The 19,741-nt window shown below is 36.4% G+C and overlaps 1 protein-coding gene across 4 annotated transcripts in view; it reads right to left on the reverse strand.

Moving 5' to 3' along the window:
* The window catches only part of Slc4a4 (solute carrier family 4 member 4), a 434,785-nt gene that overhangs the window by 55,722 nt on the left and 359,322 nt on the right, over positions 1–19,741 (reverse strand). For all 4 annotated transcript variants that reach the window (XM_090343454.1, XM_090343451.1, XM_090343452.1 and 1 more), the window contains one exon: positions 8,615–8,685. In XM_090343454.1, coding sequence (XP_090199580.1) covers positions 8,615–8,685 — 71 coding nt within the window. The remainder of the gene's footprint in view (positions 1–8,614; positions 8,686–19,741) is intronic.

Here is a 19,741-nt window from a genome sequence, read left to right on the forward strand (position 1 = left end):
TGAAGTCAAAACTATAAAAATGCACATGAAATTATAGACATTTTTTTCTCACATAAAGTATTTTGTAAACCCCAAGTGATTCTTTGTCCTGTTATTCTAAAAATTTAGCCTCGAAATCCTATCCACCACTATGAAACTTTTAGAAAACACACACACACACACACATATATATATATATATATATATCAGCATATATAATATTTCAAAACACAGAGCTTCCCACTCTCATAACAATTAAACTGTAGTTAATGAAAACATTTTAATTTACATATCACTCAAAAATCATTTACACAGCCAGGAGTGATGGCGTATGTCTGTAACCCCTGCTAGGCAGGAAAGAAGGAATGTAGTCTGAGGTTGCCATGGGCAAAAACACAAGACCCTTCATGAAAAATCACTAAAGCAAAATGGCCTGCCTAGCAGACAGGCGTTCCAGTTTCAGTTCAAACTCCAATGCATTTCAAGGGAAAAAAAAAGTAAAACATCTGTATTTGTGTCATTTCCATATAAGCTGAAGTCAACCAGGGTTTAATGCCATAAAACCTCTGGCAATATCCACACCATAAATCAATTACTCCACAGCCACTACCCTTACCTGAGTTCAAGTCACTGTTGTCTCTTGGGGGCTGAATTTGGGAGACTCTTTTAACTCATCTCATTGCTACCATTCTTTACCTTTTTATAGGTGACTTATTTCTTTAGGGTGTTAATCCTTATTTCTTATACAGCATTCTGTCAATTGCTTGCAACTGGCCAAGTCAGAACTTTAAGGACAGGACAAATGGGTGTATAATTTCAGAAGTTCTGGCTACTGGTTAGCATTCCTAATGCTTTATCTCTTTCTCAGGAAGCTTATAACTTCCTATGGCAATTATATTGCAGGTTTCATAAAGTTTCCTGATTTAAGTTTGGATAGGGTCTAGAGATAAGCCTACTTGGTCGGGACATCTAGATCAGAGATGTCAAGCTGTAAACATTGACTTGGAACTCATTGGCAAAGAGAAGATCACAGAGTAATAAGATTTAGTGTAGCTACAAAGGGAAAATAAAAGTGTCTAAAACTCAGTGTATCTACAATGCAAGTGAAGGTGCCACAAAAGATTATGAAAGTCATAGAGTGATAGGTTAAAGGAGTACAATGAGCTGAGAAATGAGTGGGAGTAAATTTTCAACAGTGATCACAAACTTACTATATTTTTTTCAAGAAATTCAGTTTGAAAAAAGAGGCTAGAATACGAGGGCATGGCAAGGTCAAGGCAAGTTTCTCAGAGATAATGAAGGCTTAGGAGGTGTTTCTGAAGATGAAAAGGTGGTGGTGAGGAAACAAAAATATAAAAAAAACCAAAACAGTAAGAAGATACCCAAAGAAACCTTGGTTAAGTGAGTATATTAAATTGCCGGGCAATTCTGGGATATTAGACATATTCAAACAAGAAAATGTAACTGTAAGCCAGTCTTTCATGCCTTTAATTCAGGAGGCTGAGATCTGAAGATCATGTTTGAAAGCAAGGATCATGGTTCAAAGTTAGCCTAGGCAGGCAAGTTCATGAGACTCACCGCAAATTAACCACCAGAAAAAGTTGGAAATGGAGCTGTAACTCAAGTGGAAGAATGCTAACCTTGAGTACAAAATCTCAGCATATAGCCCTGATTTCAATAAAAGAAACATAGCAAACTATCTACCTCTTCTCATCTGGAGAATAAAATAAAGTGCATTAAGCTTTTAATTTACCATGATCAGACATAACATAGAATTCCAGTTACATTTCAGTTTTAGCTAAATAGTAAGCACTATTTTTAGTATGAGAATATCCTTTGAAATATTCAGGACATGAAAAATATTCAGGACTAAAAAAATGTTCAAAGTGAGAGAAAACAAGGGAAGGGTTAACACAAACAGGAAATGTACTTACTTATATATCTGTAACCTCTCAATATAAACTTTACAATAATTTTTAACATGTTCGATATCTGCCCAATATTCAAATGTAATTGACCCATTATTTTATTTGTTAGTATGACAATGCTGTTTCATGTTGATATATGCTGTTTTTCCTTGAAGCTGGGTGTAGTGGTGCATTCCTATAACTTCAGTCCCTTGGGAGGTAGAGGCAGGAACATAACTTTGACTGGACAAAGTTGGTGAGATCTGAGCTCAACGCCAAAAAACATTAAAAAAAAAAACTGGGGCATAGCCCCAGTTACATACCACTTGCCTAGCATGTATAATGCTTTTTGGGTTCCATCTTCAAGAAAATACATTAGATCTTCATTGCACAGGTCAATGAAAACAAGTTTCAGGGGTGCAGTAAAAATTAAGTAATGAACTAATTAAATAAAATGTCTATCTTCAATTTGTAATAGCTATGAATTAGTAAAACAATATATATATAAGTGGCATAGAGATTAGAAGATTGGAAGAGAGAGTAATTTATCTCATGGGTATAGAAAAAAAATATAAACTAAGCCCTGGTCTTTTGGAATTCCTCTATTCAAAAACTGGCAAGGAGAGGAGTAGCAGGATGACAAAACTAGAGAACACCAGAGAAAGAAACAAAACCAGTAGATATGGGAGAACAACTGACAAACTTTGGGTTTATGTTTCTTCATGTATTAGCAGAGAGAAGGGAGATGTATTGGACAAGCACCATGAGCCAAGAACATAGAACTTGAAATGCTCCATCCTCTTACCCAATAAATATTAAAAACTTGCTCATGCTGACCAGATGGAGAGGCCAGCCCCGAGTGGGCCAAAGAGGTTTGGGTAAAGGGATATTAAGAAAAGGAAAAAGATTTGAAAGAAACAGAACCAACTTGCTGTGGGTCTTAACTGAGATTCATCCACTGGAAAGAGATTTCAACTGAGTTTTTCTGGATCTCATTCTCAAGAAAAGTACTCTACTTCTACAAAATGAATTTTCTTGTATTCTTAGAAGCTGAATGAACACTGAAGGGTTTATTTGAAAACTTTAAACAATATAGCATCCTCCCTGAAAGTGACAGATGTACAAGACAGAATGGGTAAAATATGACATTGCTTCTATGTTATGTCATAAAGAAGGCATTGCACTGTTCCATCTTAGTGCACATTTGAGATTTTCTGTAAGACTCTTTAAAACAAGAACCTGTATTTTCAAGTAAACTTAAGGGCAGAATGATTGTTTTTCACACTTGACTTTCTCAATGGGAGAAAACAAAGATGTTATGCACAAGAAGATTAATATGACAGTCGGTTTCCCTTGAAGATGAATGTTAGCTTCTGCAATCACCCTGAAGGTGCATCACATCAAGACATTTGCTTCCATGTCTGCTTGTCGAGCAAAATTTATGTGAGTTAACAGCATCTCTTTGTGTTTCATGGAGTAACAGGTAAAAAATAAACAAATAAAGGTCTTGATTATTCTTCTTGTGTATTGACTGACAAAATATGCCTTTTAAATTCATTTGCTAGTGATACCATAAATAAAAGTCTATATACACATTTTGGGGTTTTTTCACCGCGGGAAAGCTAGATTTGCAATAATGTTACATCTTATGATCTCTAGCATGTCTGAGCCACAATTGCTGTGGCTGTGGAATACCAAAACCCAACTGACTATTCTACTTGTGCTTAACGTTTCTTGTATTTTTTATAAGAAATTTGTGGAAGATCATCACTCCCAACCTAACAACCAAAACAATCTGAGTAAGCTAGAAAAAGCATAATTTCAAAAATTCATCAGAGATGAGGGTGTAAGGAGAGCTAAATAAACTCTAAAATGCTACAGCAAACTCTTCAGAAAAGAGTCACTGGGCTGCCTCATCCCACACACTAGCTGGTGGGAGATGCATCATTGATAGAGGTGAGAAGCAAGTCAGATCTCTACTGAATTTTTCATGATTGTGTGTAGACTGGGGTGATAGATTAGAATTCAAAGGAGTCCTACAGCTTGTATTCCCACACCAAAGTTGCTCATAGTTTTTATCAACTGTATCAATAATGCATGAAAGTCTGGAGGTTTGACAGAAGGGAGGAGAGACATCTCCCTTAGACACATTCATCCTCTCCAGATTGCAAGAAAACAACTTCCTTAAGATGGCAGGCAGAGAAGCAGAGCTGAGAGAAAGCTCTCTAAGGCATCCAGAAACTTCTGGAAAGATCAGAGAACTTCCCTCTCAGATGACTCGGGAGAGAATAGATAGAAAAAGAAAGATCTCACAAGGCTCAGAAAGCTAGAACATAACACAAGACACAGAATTCTCTAGAACCTCCTGTGATGATGAAAATGTCTTATGTCTTATTTGGATGGTAGTTACATGAGGCTACAGAACTGCCCAAACTTGTTTCAATGAAGCCCTCAGAGAACTGTGTATGTTAGGGGAAGTTTCCCTTTAAAGAAACACACAAGCAGAAATGAATCTGCTGTGAGAAATAAATGCTAACTGATCTTTTTGATCACCTGAGAACAGAGTGACATTAGATTCGCAAATCTGATAGTTCTGAGAGCTTCAAATTCATTGTTGGGATGCAGCATGCATTTGCTCTGGCTGGTCTCAAAACTTTCTGGAATCTTCTAAAGAATTTTGTTTGTAGGTTAAAGGGATATGTCACGTAAAAAATTATTGGAAAAGTAGCAAAGGTAAGAAGAAATAAATATACAATGATTTAAATAAATAAGTCGAAATACTGGAAAAATTTTATCTTGAGGTACACCAATTTTAGAGTTTTAATAGCCTGTCTAAATGCTCACATGATTCTTTGTCCTGGTCATTCTCTCTAAAACATACTCCTCCATGGGAAAGAAGAAAGCTTGTCTTTTTGCTACTGAAGCTGAAGGAGGAAGGCCTTCCTTCCTCTGACAGGAGGTTGTCAGTGCCTTGTAAGACAGATTCTCTAGCCCCTAGGGCTACATGTCACTTTTACTGCACCTTCTCTTAGAACCTAATTGTGACTGGGAGGGAAAGGATGAAATTAAGTCTGATGACTGTGGGTCCTGGAAAAGGCCAACAGAGCTGGGCAAAGAGAATTCAGCAGCCCATCAAAACAATGGCTTCCAGTTTCTTTCCTCCATTCACACAGGTAACGGAGGTAGTATGGCTCAGGTGCAGTAATAATATCAAAAGAGAATGGTAACTGTACCTAACACTGGCTGAGAGACAGGTCCTATGCACTAATCTGGCCCATACATGGACATCTGTGAAGGAGGTACTGTTATCACTCAGGAGACAACAGTAGCTAGGACACTAAGAAGCATCCCACAAGAGGTTTAACTTGTGTGATTGTTGTTCTTAATGTACTATGTTATTTTCTCTTCTTTTTGCCCTTATGGTTAATCTCATGTCATTGTATCTGACTTTGTTACCTGGTATATTGTATATACAATTATTTATTTGAAATAGGAAAGGGAAGGGGGAAAACAAGATGATTGAGAGGGGGTAGATGGAGGAAAACGGGGCCAAAAACATGAGAAGGGGTATCAATGCACCAAGTACCTGATGAATGTAACTGTAACCCCACTATACATTATCTTCATAATAAAATAAAAAATAAAAATATTTGTAAAAGCAAAACAAACAAGAAACAAGAAGCATTCCAGCCTAATTAGTTCTGGAGGGCTACATTTGAAGCAAGACAGTCTCGCACAGGCACTCACCATTCAAGTAAATCCTTCTACAAGTAACAGCTCATGATACAGCTACAATGGTAGATGCACACATCCATAACTTTAAATTCTACTTTTACTCTATATGAGAGATATGGCCCTTTTTGAGATCAACTGCCTTTTGTAAGCCTCTGTTTCATCTGTAAAACAGAATTGACATCTAATAGTCTATTAGATTACTTACTGTGAGAATTTCAGGAAACTAATACATGAGTCTGGCATGTAATAGGTGCTTAATATATTGAAAGTTTCCATGCTTATTAGTTTTCCTTTTTGATTTTATATTCACTTGGTGGTATTGGGGTTTGAATTCAGAACCTCATGTGCTCTACCACTGAATGTATTCCTCCACTCTTGTTTTTGTTTTAGTTTATCTTTTTTTTTGGCCTGGGCTAGAGTCAAAATTCAATCTTCCTCATCTTTGTCTCCCAAGTAGTTAGGGTTATAGACAGGGGTCAGCATGCTTGGCCAATAAATGGTAGTTATTAGTAAAGATAATGTCATATTATCCCTTTACTACTGATATTGGAACCATTTACCTATAATTATCAATGTGGATATTATGTATTTGTGTATGTTTACACAAAGTGTACATAAAGGTATTATATAAACAAAAGAGGAGAAACAAAAACTAGAATAAAAATTTTCCTCATAATCTCTATAATCTCTTTCACACAACACACACACATACACACACACACACACACACACACACACACACACACACTTATTCCCATAACTTATTTTGGTTTTTCTTTGTTGCGTATCAGTACTGGGCTTGAACTCAGGTCCTCATACTCTTGCCTGGCTTTCTTGCTGTTGGCTAGTGCTCTACCATTTGAGGTATCTGTGTGTGTGTGTGTATGTGTGTGTGTGTGTGTGTGTGTGTGTGTGTGTGTGTGTGTGTGTATGTGATCTAGTTTTTTGCTGGTTAATTAGGGACAGAGTCTCTTACATTTTTCTGCCTTGGTTACCTTTGAACCTGGCTTCTCAGACCTCAGCCTTCTAAGGAGCTAGGATTAGGATTATAGGAAAGAACCACTGGCACCCAAAAGTACTTTACTGTTTAGTTAGGAAGAGAAGGTGATAGGCATATGAGGGGCCCAACAGCCCTCATAGGAAATGAAAATACACAAACTTTAATTTACAAACATGGAACATCATGGTGGAGTGCAATAATGTATGTTTTAGAATCACTCAGACTGTAGTTAAAATCCTTATCCCAAGAAAGCTTATTTACCTTTAGGGACTTCATTTTCTCTCTATAAAATGGAGATAACGGGGACAAATAGTTGGTATTGATGACTAGAATACATAGAAAGATTTATAAGCTTATAATATGTATGAAACACTTCATCTCTAGTATAACCTCTTGAAATGGTAGACCAACTTGGAATTATCATTACATCTCAGTATCCTCTGTCATAGTCATTCCAGAAGAGCCAAGCACAGCTTCTATCTGAATGGAATCCAGTAGAATCTCATGGCCATCTTGTTGTAATGATCAATTGCAGGGCTCCTCTAGGACTTGCCCAAGGAAAAGGCTTAAAAATTCTTTAATTTAAAAAGTTTTCCTTGATTACTTATGAAAAGAATCTAGTGAGGAAACAATGCTTTTTTTCCTCTTTGTGTAAAGCCCTGGGTGCTGTCCAGAGCTTTTTATTGTAAGAATAGTACTCCATCATTTCAGCCACAGCTCCACTACCAGCTTTTCAGTGGTTAATTATGGTTAATTAGAGGTAAGAGTCATAGACTTTCTTGCCCAAGCTGACTCTGAACTGACATCCTCAGATCTCAGACTATGGAACAGCTATGATTACAGGCTGGTGAACCATTGGTGCCCAGCTGGAAACAATGCCTTTCAAGCCACTGAAAGTGTGTTTTAATTTTAATTGCAAATGAACTTATATATCTCATTAATTTCTTTTTGACCATGAAAAATAACTTTAGTTAAATAAAGTCTTAGAAGAATTTTCCTGCTTTCTAGGCAACCTTGACAATAGGTTGACTAGCTAAAAGACTAAAAACTGAGCTCCTCTCTGTACCATATGTACACCCTCACCCACATATACAATATCAAATATGACGAGACATCCATAATATCAAACATGATGAAACAGAGAGGTAAGGTTTGAACCAAATTAGAGAAAATTCAATTGTAAGGAAAGAAGTCAGAGAAGCTACAGAATATGAAAAATGAGAGAAACAGGATCATGTAATGGCTGGCCAGGAAGGATACAAATCATTTTTGGAAAGGCTGCTGCAGGCACTCACTACGTAATATCTGCCCAAGTGTTCTGGTCTCCTGAGAGATGGGCACTCGACCAATAAGGTATTATGCTCTCTGTCTTCATAAAACTGAGATTGATATTCTTTGGTACAAATCCATATTCAGCACAGAAAGAACACAATTAGAAGCCTGAAGCAGCATTTTCCTCTTTTTATCCAATACAAAAGTCTCCTTCTACTGCAAAACAGCTCATTTTTAAACCTTTGTTCCAGTCCCTTAAAGATCCTTGTTTACAAGCCATGGGAAAGCGCATCACGTGATGGAGGCATAGTCCTCTCTAAGTGACAAGGGGACATGTCTTACTGCAGTCATCTTGAACACAGCACCATTTAGATGTCCGGAAGAATTGTTAACCACGGTGGAAATGAGGCTACTGGCTTCATAAACTCTCTTTTTCCCTTGTGAAAATATTTCAGGGTCACAATGAAGGGATATTGAAGTTAAATTCTTACGCAGCTTTGAACAGTACTATATATAACAACTGTCCAGTTTTTCAAACGGGCGGGGGTGGGTAATAAGGACAAAGAAAAGGGTTATTTTTCTTTCCTTCCTCTATAATGATGATTAAATAGGTATGCTATGCCATGAGGAATAACAGATATCACAACCTGAAATATTACTGCAAATAAGGTAAACAGTTTGCATTCTGTATAAAGGTAGTCTGAAATATGAAGCCACTTACCATATGAGTAGAAGAAATAGTTGGAAAATCCTCCAGGGCCAGTGTAGTATCATTAGATATTGAGATATTAACTAGAAGAAAAGAAGAATGTTTGACTACAAAAATAAAATAGAGACAAGCTAAATGCATCATTAGGTTTCCTAATAACAACAAAGATAAAAAAACCAAGCCCTAAAAACATCTTCAATAACAACTTAAGGGCATAATAAAATTTTATTATAACTGTATTTATTGTTTTTATTTACTGCGTTTATCATTTATACTTAAAGTTGATTACATATTATTCATTATAGAGTATATCTATTATGTTTTGTATTATAACTCTATCTACTGTATTTGTATTTCACCTAAGTAAAATAATCAAAAATTTAAATATATCCATTGTGTTCTCATGAGAAACAATGGTAAATACTTAAAGAGTGGTATTAAAATATATTACCATTTTCCAAAAGAAAAAAGATATGGAACAACCCCAGTGCTAAAATATATTTAATGTATTTTGCCTAATAGAAGAAGTGATTGCTAATCATTAAGTTGATCACTGGTTTCATTTACACCAGAATCTCACTGATTGGAGCTTTACTACATAATCATTAAGTTGAGCTATGAATACTTTATGAAAATAAAAAAGGTCTAAATGTAACTATAATGGGTTGTAATATTTACTCTAACTTTTCAAAATTGTTCATATATAATATGGCATGCTATGTCAACTTGTCTTTTTTTTTTTTTTTTTGCCAGTCCTGGGCTTGAGCTCAGGGCCTGAGCACTGTCCTTGGACTTTCTCAAGGCTAGAGCTCTACCACTTGAGCCTCAGCACCACTTCCAGCTTTTTTCTATGTATGTGGTACCGAGAAATCAAACCCGGGTCTTCATGCATGCTAGGCAAGCATTTTAACCACTAGGCCAAACTCCCGGCCCTCAACTTGTCTTTTATAGCACATTATTAAACTGGCTTTCTCTTTGGATATATTTCATTTGCTTGTTTGCTTGCTTTTGTTTGTATTGGGGTTTGAACTCGTAGCTCTGTCACCCCTCTAATCCTTTTTTGCACTTGTTATTTTCTAAATATGGTTCCACCTTTTCCCCAGGCTGGCCTGAGCATGGCTCTATTTATGCTTCCCTTGTAGCTAGGAATAACAGGCACATGCCACTGTGCACAATTTTTTCCTGTTGATATGGAACCCTGGAAACTTTTTTTTTTGCCCAGGCTGTCCTCCAATGCAATTATGAGCCTTGCTTCATTAGATCCTCTTAAAATTTTATGAGTCTAAATATCAAAAGATAGTATCTTATTAAAATATTTTACTTTGTCAGATAAGCCTCTTTTCTTTCCTCTGATGGGAAGCTCCACATTATAAAATAAGCTATTACACAAAGAAGAGAGCCTTCATTTATGGAAATATGAAATAACACCATCAGATTTTTGTCTCAGGAACACATTAGCTCATTTAACATTTTAATTGCAAATTAGTCTCTACCTTCTCCCATCAAGTCCTATTCTATCATTTTAGCTTGCCATGGTTCAGATCCTGCCTATGGAAACTTTATAGAGAAACACATGTGTTGAAAGGGTATCAATGTATGTGAATTAATGTACCTTCTATCTGGCAAATATCATGTAACCCTTTTACTAATTACAATAAAAAAATAAAGAAAAAAAAAGAAACACATGTGTTTATTTGTTGGTTGGAATTTGGAGTGTGAAATCTATCAGAGAGGAAGAAAAAAGGCATGTCTTAGTCGTTGCTTTCTCTAAAACTCATACAGTCTTAATCTTAACTCACAGAAACTCAAAAAATTGTTTACTATTAATAAACAAAACTAGGAAAGGGGTGTTTGCAGATTAAAATGAATAAGAACCTAAAAAAGCAGAGAGAGAGAGAGAGAGAGAGAGAGAGAGAAGAAAAGGAAAGAAAAGTAAACCAAACAAAAGAGAAAATATTTAGCTTGGATCCTAGTTTTGCACCATTTTGGAATCCTTTCTAACCACTAAAGGCTCTGAATTGTGAAACTGTTAACTTAAATGTAGCTGCTGCCAGCATATATATTTTTTCTTATTGTGTTCTACTTTATTACATATCATAGAATCAAACAAGCTAAAGAACACTTGGCACAATGAAACAAGAATCCATTTCATAAGAGGAAGAGGTTTGTAAATACAAACAGAGCTTAAGATTTTGTTTTGTTTTGTCAGTCATGGGGCTTCAACTCTGGGCCTGAGCTCTTCAGCTCAAGGCTACTGCCCTACCACTTGAGGCATAGCGCCACTTACAGTTTTCTGGTGAACTGGAGATAAGAGGCTCGTGGACCTTTGTGCCTGGGCTGGCTTTGAACTGCAGGCCTCAGACTCCTAAAGCAGCTAGGATTACAGGTGTGTTCCATTGGTACCTGGCCAGAGCTTAAGTTTTTATTATTATCTTGCTCTAAAAATTTAAATTAAGTTTCATACTTTTATCTATTGTACAGGACTCTGAATTAAAGTAAGACACAGCAGGTACCTTCCTTAAAGAGTCCATTCGAAGCAGAGTTGGAACCAAGACATCATTTACAAATTTTTTCTTTCTCCTATCCAGCATTTCTAATCAATAAAATCAAGCGGTTTCTGTGGCCAAAAAATTCAAGGTGAGATAGTAGTTGCTGGTGTCAGAAGATGTGACTTTCTACTGTATAAGATGTTGACTCTGTCAATCTGTCTGAGCATTTGAAAAGAAACATGTGAAATCACAGGTTCTATTTAAATGGTGTCTAGAAAACTGCTCCTGGTTTCATCACTTCCTGCCACAAGGTCTTAAAGGAAGGGCTAAAATATAAGTGTAGCAGGCAGATATTAAAAGTCCCTTCCTTATGAAATCGGTAATAAGGACCAGGAGTATGCTAAAATAATTTTCCAGTCTAAACTTTAAGTAATTGCTCACAGGTTTGAAACACATCAACTCTACTCTTGTAAATGTTTTCATCTTTTCATTTTTCCCTAATACAAACTACTAAAGCACACTGGCTCTCAAAAATCCCACAGGATGGGCCGAGAGTTTGGCCTAGTGGTAGAGTGCTCGCCTAGCATGCACGAAGACCCAGGTTCGATTTCTCGGTGCCACATACATAAAAAAAGCCAAAAGTGGTGCTGAGGCTCAGGTGGTAGAGCTCTAGCCTTGAGAAAGTCCAAGGACAGTGCTCAGGCTCTGCGCTCAAGCCCAGTACAGGCAAAAAAAAAAAAATCCCACAGGACAAGCCTCTAAAGAATGGGAAAAGGTGTTTAATACTTTACTTATTTTAGTAGCAGCTACTTCCAACCAAACACTAGAATAAATATAAAAAATTTCCATAAATATCCATTGGCAGGGTATAGCAGAGTCCATAAATGAAATTAAAAGTACATTTCTTTAGGCTTACCAATAAGAAAATGATCCATTACAACTGGGAACTTTGGCTACCAAAGGTATTGGTCACCATTTGGGTCCAGACACATACAGTGCAAATTCATCTGCTGAAGGATCCATTTATATAGAATCTGCACTATCCTTAATTAAGATACTGAAAAGGTCAAATGGAAAAGCCAAAACACTGCACTTTTGTCTTCACTGTCTGTACAGCACCAAAGCTTTTGACAAAGAGATATTCTTTGCTTCAAGAATCCGGCTAATTTAGATTTAGCCCATAATCACCAGGATAATCTGTATCTCATAATAGGTTTGAGGAGTTTCTACAGATAGATCATTTTTTTCCTTATTTGGATTTTCACTTTTTGTCTCCCTCCCTCCCGTGCCACTCCGTGTATCAAGTTTTTAGCTATTACTCTGGAATAAAGAAATGCATTTTATCAGTATTAGAATTTTAATGTATATCTGCGACTTTTCCACTTTAAGCCAGCTTTTCTTCCTTTCTGTTTAATGAGAAACTGGCAGAAAGAGCAAGAGATAAAGTATGGCTTCGGCTGTGGAAACTTTTGGTGAACAAAAGAAGGGATCACATCCTCTCAGAGTTGGTACCCTTCTACATTTGCAATGTTTACCCATGGTAAACATTCACCCTCTTTACTCTCACCATATCTTGACCACAAAATGGTTTTTGTGGAGATGACAAAATGAACTAGTAGAACTCTGCACAAAGTAGGAAAGGTGATATTCTTTCAGTCATAACTAATAAGTTTATATTCATCTTCTCTTGTTCCTTTAGTGTTTTCACCAAGAATGAGGCTTGAGATGTTCTATGAGTAGGCACATTCCAGTAGACTAATATTCTCTCTCTCTCTCTCTCTCTCTCTCTCTCTCTGTCTCTCTCTCTCTCTCTCTCTCTCTCTCTCTGTCTCTGTGTGTGTGTGTGTGTGTGTGTGTGTGTCTGTGTCTGTGTCTGTGTTTGTGTGTGTGTATGCCTATCCTGGGTTTGAACTTAGAGCCTCTGGCTTGACTTTTTTTAAACTCAAGACTGGATCTCTATCCACTTCTGGATTTTTGCTGCATAAGTGTAGACAAGTCTTATAGATTTGTCTGCCCAGGCTGGCTTCAAACTGTGATCCTCAGATCTCAGCCTCCTAATTAGCTAGAATTGTTGGTATGAACTATCTATAATAGGTCATTATTATTAGATAAGATTACAGGCCTGAGTTCACATATGCTAGGTATGTAGACAATCCATATTGAATGTTTCCCCTTTCCTGATTTTTACAAACATTATACAGAAAGAGTATGTGAGGACCATAAAAAGAAACTAAAATAATGGGTAATTCAAATATTGATGGTTGTCTTCAAATACCACATAAGCATGAGCAACAGAACATGCATTATACTGGTGAAAGAATTTCACAAGTGGCCACTTCAAGGATACTCTATCAGAACTTTTACTCCTTGATTTTACCATGACTGTGACTTGATTTTACCATAACTTATTTCAAGAGAATCACAATAAAAGTAAAATTTACATCATATGGTACACCGTTCATAGAAGAAACATGAGGATTATTTCCTCTTTTCATTTTCATGAGCTTTCTAATTATGTAACACATAATGACCATCCTATTTGATCAAAGGCGATACAAACAATTCACTTCTTTTTGGTATTTGTAACCCACTGGTGCATTATATTAGGCCAATGAAAACACTCTACAATGAGAAAAAATATTGAAACTGTCATGACAATGGTTATGGATCATTTTTTGGAAGCCTCCTCATGTTGGGAAGGGAGGTATAAAGTAGAAGCCATGGCAACTTTCAATCACTTGGCTTGTTCCTACAGACTCGGGAAAAGCTGCCTTTTACCTAGAGATCATAGAAAGGGACACACTCAGTGCCCGAGAAAGGATGTACTCTTCTTAACCACTCATCTATTATTAAGCGTGTTCTCCCTGGAACAGTCAGCTACAAATCAATAAAATATATCCCCTCTGTGAACAATGCAGTGTCTATGTCCCAAGGCTATTTTTCTTGCTTTTATAATTTAACATTTTTAGTAAGGCTTCCTTTCTCTTCCAGACAAAAAAAACCCAACACCTGGTCAGAAAATTTATTTTGACTAGTTCTAAAATATTAATGTATCCTTGAGCATTTAATAACCACAACCTTTACACATTTGGCAAATTAACAATGATACTGGAGTTGGAATTTATTTCTAAAATCTAGGATGGATTTTAGCTTGGATCCCCATTCATTCAAATATAACTAGCACTATTTAACTACCAATGTCTTATTTTTTAAAAGCAATATATGTCAACTTGAATACATATATTCTACTTCATTGTAAATAGCACAATTCTTAAAAAGCTGAAATTTGTGTCTGAAAGAGAAATAAATCAGGGGAAAGAAAGAGAAAAGAAGACAGGATAAAGAGATGAGAGGGTGTCCATATTTATTTTCCTATTTACAAAAAGTGTGGCATTCAGGTTTATAATCAATTCTTTATTCTTCTTAGAAGACCTGAATATCTTGCCTCTCACACTTAAGAGTAATCTTAAAAGTCAGTACCACTGAAATAAATGCTCCCAAATATAAGGACTGAGCTCCTAAACTTTTCCCTCTCCAATCTAGTTTCAAGCATTTTCTATTGTCTATATTTCACTGTTCGTTAATTATTTTTAGGAAAGCTTGTAGTAAAGCCTAGTTAGTATCTTTATCTTAGTACACTGTTCATTAATTGTTTTTAGGAAAGCTTGTAGTAAAGCCTAGTTAGTATCTTTATCTTAGACAATCTCTAGAACATCAGAAAATTCTGAACACACACATTTAAAGGCTATTTTTAGGAGAGATTAAAACAAAAAAGCACATAGAGGTTATACTTGCTTGTGGTTTGCAAAAGAGTAAATGGATTTCTGTATTTTCATAACATTCTCATGTTTTACAAAACCCTGTAAAACTATACGATTATGTATTCCTTTTATATGTTCAACACTTCATAGCAATGCTAAGAGTTCAACATAACCTTACTAGTTTTCAGTTGTAATCTGTGTAACATTAGTTCAGTGCTTCTTGACAGGAAACTAGAAATATGAGAGCAAGAGTAACACAGTTCCATGTACAGCTCAAGTAAATATTCTAAAAGCAACAAAAGACTTCCTTTCATCACAACATGCACTCTTAGTATAATAATTCAATCAATGAGTCAATAATATTTAAGCTGGCATGGATGACTTGTTTTTCAACACTGGAACAGTATGTAACAATGAACCAGCAACCATCACAGATGGAGCTGTGATCCTGAAAACTGAGATGTGATTTTCCAGAAATAAAAGCTGAGGCCTCTAATCATGAAAAAAAGGTCCTCATGTCCTCAATACATTCTAACTTTTTAATTTTGTCTCTGTGGAGGCAAATCTTCCTTTTCTGTTCTCCCTTGCTTTCCTAAAACGTGCTCTCATTTATTTCCTTTTTTTTTTTCTTTTTGCCAGTCCTGGGCTTGAGCTCATGGCCTGAGCACTGTCCTTGGAATTTCTCAAGGCTAGAGCTCTACCACTTGAGCCACAGCACCACTTCCAGTTTTTTTCTATGTATGTGGTACCAAGGACTTGAACCTGGATCTTCGTGCATGCTAGGCAAGCACTCTACCACTAGGCCAAAGTCCTAGTCCTATTTCCCTTATCTTAATGTACCTTCTCTCCCTTTTTAACACTAATTATTCTTGGTACACAAGCCATCTATCTAGCTTTACAGCAAAACTAAGAAGAAAATTAAGCTAGAAGTTTGACATTCATGGTTATTTTTTCCATGAATGGCTAGTATTCAAAAACCATGACCTGATGGTTTTAACACTAAACTCCTTTTGTCTTAGAAATGTGACATCTACTAGCAAATGCAGAGGCAATAGATTTTCTACTTCCCACCTTGCATTAATGGCTTAATAGCCTAAGTGTGTAAGAGACAACATAATTCAGTTCAAAACCTCTAAAGTGAGAGCAAGGAGTGAGTGAAGGAAAGTTCACCGTACACCAATTCATTACTAACATGGGTTTTTATGCTTTAATCACACCATGTACTCGTGTGTTGGCGTCCGAGTAACGCCATGTCTAATAACTTTCAGCTGAGACCTGTAGTAAGGGTAAACACGTGGATTTTGTCCTGCCCACCTGTTGTGCTGATAGGCTATGGCAGCGAATATAAGGAGGAGGGATTTGAGGAATGGGGAGAAGAACCCTGACACTTCTGAGTGTGATTTCACACCTGTCACCAAGTAGAAATGTGCATACGAACTGAGTAGATTCATTTATTTCTGTGTTTCAAAACATCTTGAATTCCACTAGTAATAGTGTCTACCCTTCCAGGTATTGTAAATGATACACAACGTAAAATATATAAATTTATTTGGCAGCTAACAGTCACTGAGTGAAAATTTTACTCTTTTCACTTTCCTGTCGCCTGCAAAAGATGCTGGAGTCAATTTAATCTCTTAGTTGTATCCTTTAAAGGTTTTTTTTTTTAAATATGACTTCTTTAGAAATTTTCTAAGGGCAAGATACTAACTAGCTTTTACAAGTCCACCCCTGCCCCCGAATAATTTACAAGCAGCATGAAGAAAGTGAGGCTAAGCTTTCTGGATGCAAGAAAGGAATTTGTTCAAGTCATAGTTGGCAAACTCAAATACAAAGAACTCAAATAAAAGATTTTGTGACTTCAAAGTCTACTTTAGTGCCCAACCAGTGCTACGTGGAGGGAAGAAGAATGCAAGTCCTTCCGAATTCACTTCAGAGTCATTTGCCATATACTTTCTACACAACCTGGGGAAAATGCTCAAAGAAAAAGCCTAAACCTCTCATTTATGTTTCAAGTTGGTTTAATCGCTTCTCAAATACTAAGAGCCACCCCAGAAGGAAAATTACATGAAGACATTTGGTATGTCTTCTTTGGTTCCCTATTACCTTTTCTGTCTGTGTACAATTCAAAGAATCAATGGAAATTTTCCTTAGCCTCTGTTAGGGACAGGGTAACAGTAGGTATAGCTTTTTGTGTATGACAGGTGTGCTGACAAAACCCTCATCCAGTTTTATAAACACCTCAAAGAACACAGTGGAGAGGTAGAAAACCATGGTAGATAATTACACATCCAGCCTAAGAATTCAGCTTAGGCACTTTTTCATGAATAAATAAGCATATAAATATTTATAGTGGGAGTGGGTGGATAATGTAAAAGAGAACAAGAGACAAAGACAGCAAGAATAAGCAATGTAAATAATGTGATAAAGAAAGGTGGAAATATGAAATGGGCCTGGGTGGAGAGAAGAGATGGGATGGGAGAGAATGACAAAGTGATTGATAGAGAAGCACTGGATACTTAGATGAACATGTCAAATTGTAAGTCCCTTGTACAACCTCTTGAAGTTCTGAAAAACTATAATTAAAATTAATTACCTAATAAAATAACAAACAATATTTGTCCACAAATATTGTCTGGTAATAATTAAATTATGTAATATTTGTTAGTAATTATTAATTAAAATTAAATTAAGTATGCATAAATATAAATAAGCAAATGAAAATGAATGTTAAATATGCATGTAAATCTAGTCATTTCAATATCAGGATTTCCTTGGGGATACAGGCTGAATGGCTACATGGATTTTATATGCATCTCTCTCAGGAAGGACTTCCTCATTCTTGTATTTTTTTAGGGAACATACTTAATTGAGTCTAATGTCATTACTGCATGCTTTTCTCTTCAAAAGACTTTTTAACTTACAAAATACCAAAGGCTCAAAAGCTATGTGCAGGTGATCATATAAAATATTCTATGAAATGAACTCCAAGCCAATGACATAAGAGACATTTAGTTGCAGATAAACAAATAAATAAATCTTGAAATACTTCAAGTCAATACACATCTGAGAATGTGTGCTAGGCTATTACATCTCTCCAGTGTACATGTTCACCTGAATCTTAAATTTCCACTTTGTACCTCTTCATGTTGCTTTTAAGCTTGGGTTTGATTTTAATGTGTACTGATTTTTCTTAGACTCTGAAGAAAATAAACTGCAAGCATTAAACTCAAGATACTCTGTCTTGCAATCATCAGCCTAGAGCACTCAGTGAGTATGGTTCTGCTGTCTACTCAGGGGACAGAGAAGAATAGCTCATATCGCCAGTACTTCCAGAGTCATGATCATTTACCTCTCACAAGGAGGACAACGCTTCCTAGCATTTTGCATTCACATTCCATTTTGCATCTGTTCATTAATATGTACTTCTTTTCCTTTTTTTTTTTTTTGTTGTGTGTCATGAGGCTTGAACTCAGTTTGGGAGTTGTCCCTGAGCTCTTCAGCTCAAGGCTACCACCCTACCCTTTAGCCAAGCCCCACTTCCCATTTTCTAGAGGTTAATTGGAGATAAGAGTCTCAAGTTCTTTTGTGCCCAGGGCTGGCTTTAAACCTTGATCCTCAGATCTCGGCCTCCTGAGTAGCTAGGATTACAGGCGTGAGCTACCACATCGGCATATATTTCTTTTACTGTAAATATTACAAGGTTTTCCCTCAAAATTCATAAAGAAAGTAGATATTACACAAATGATTTCACATTTGTGTTATATAACCCTGAATACTGTTGGATCTCTGGTCTATGGGGCCTTACTTAAAAAGTGACTGTGCATTCATTTTTATTTTAAGGGAAATTGACAAATATCTAATTGCATAACTGTCATTTGATTGTCCAATGCAAACATCTACCCTTCATTCCACCATATATAGCAGGTCTAAAGCAACTTTCCTTAAAGTGAATCCCTGGTCCAAAAACCTCAGATACTATACGTTGATGATGAAAATACTTCAAAGGTCAACCTGAATACTGCTTTCATGAAAAATTTCTGATCTTGTCTTAGGTTTGGCACGACTAATGTCAAAGTGCTAAGATGTATAGGATTACATTTCTCATCCAGGAGTTACTTTAATGTCTTTTGTGACTCCAAAATAGGAATCTAATGCCAGAACATAACAGACATGCTCTTTTTTTTTCTTTGCCCTCTGTCTTCTCCCCACTTGGTCTCTGTCCATCTTTCTCTGTCTCTTCATCTCTCTTTTCCCGTATTTCTTTTTTCTTGCCATTTACTTACATTATTTGGTAGAGATAATTATAAATCCTGCCCTTACCAGTCAATGATTTTTTTTCTTTTTGGCCAGTCATGGGGCTTGAAATCTGGGCTTGGACTCTGTCCCTGAGCTCTTCGGCTCAAGATTAGTGCTCTACCACTTGAATCACAGTGCCATTTCCTTTTCTGGCAGTTATAGATGAGAGTCTCATGGGCCTCTGTACCCAGGCTGGCTTTGAACTGTGATCCTCAGATCTCAGCCTCCTGAGCAGCTAGGATTATGGGCATGCTCCACCAGGGAGGCTCAATGATTCTATCCTGAATTTCTTTCTCTAATTTCATGGTTCAAATTATATAAGATAAATTGGTATATTCCTAGTTACTTTATAAGTTTAAAATAACCAATTCAAAGTTTATGAAAAAGAAGGGATCCCTATGGTGATAAAAACAATAGCAGTAATATACAAGGTAATTACATTTATCTGGTCTATACATCAGTTACTATACGTACCTGGATCTCCTCATGCACCACACAAAACCAAGAACAATGTACACAATAATTCTCTGCAAACACTGTAGTCTGTGGCAATTTTAAAGCATTGAGCCAGTTATATTTATGTTTCTGAGCTG

This window comes from Megascapheus bottae, chromosome 13 (genome assembly GCF_031878675.1).
Source record: "Megascapheus bottae isolate mThoBot1 chromosome 13, mThoBot2.hap1, whole genome shotgun sequence".
Classification (NCBI taxonomy): domain Eukaryota; kingdom Metazoa; phylum Chordata; class Mammalia; order Rodentia; family Geomyidae; genus Megascapheus; species Megascapheus bottae.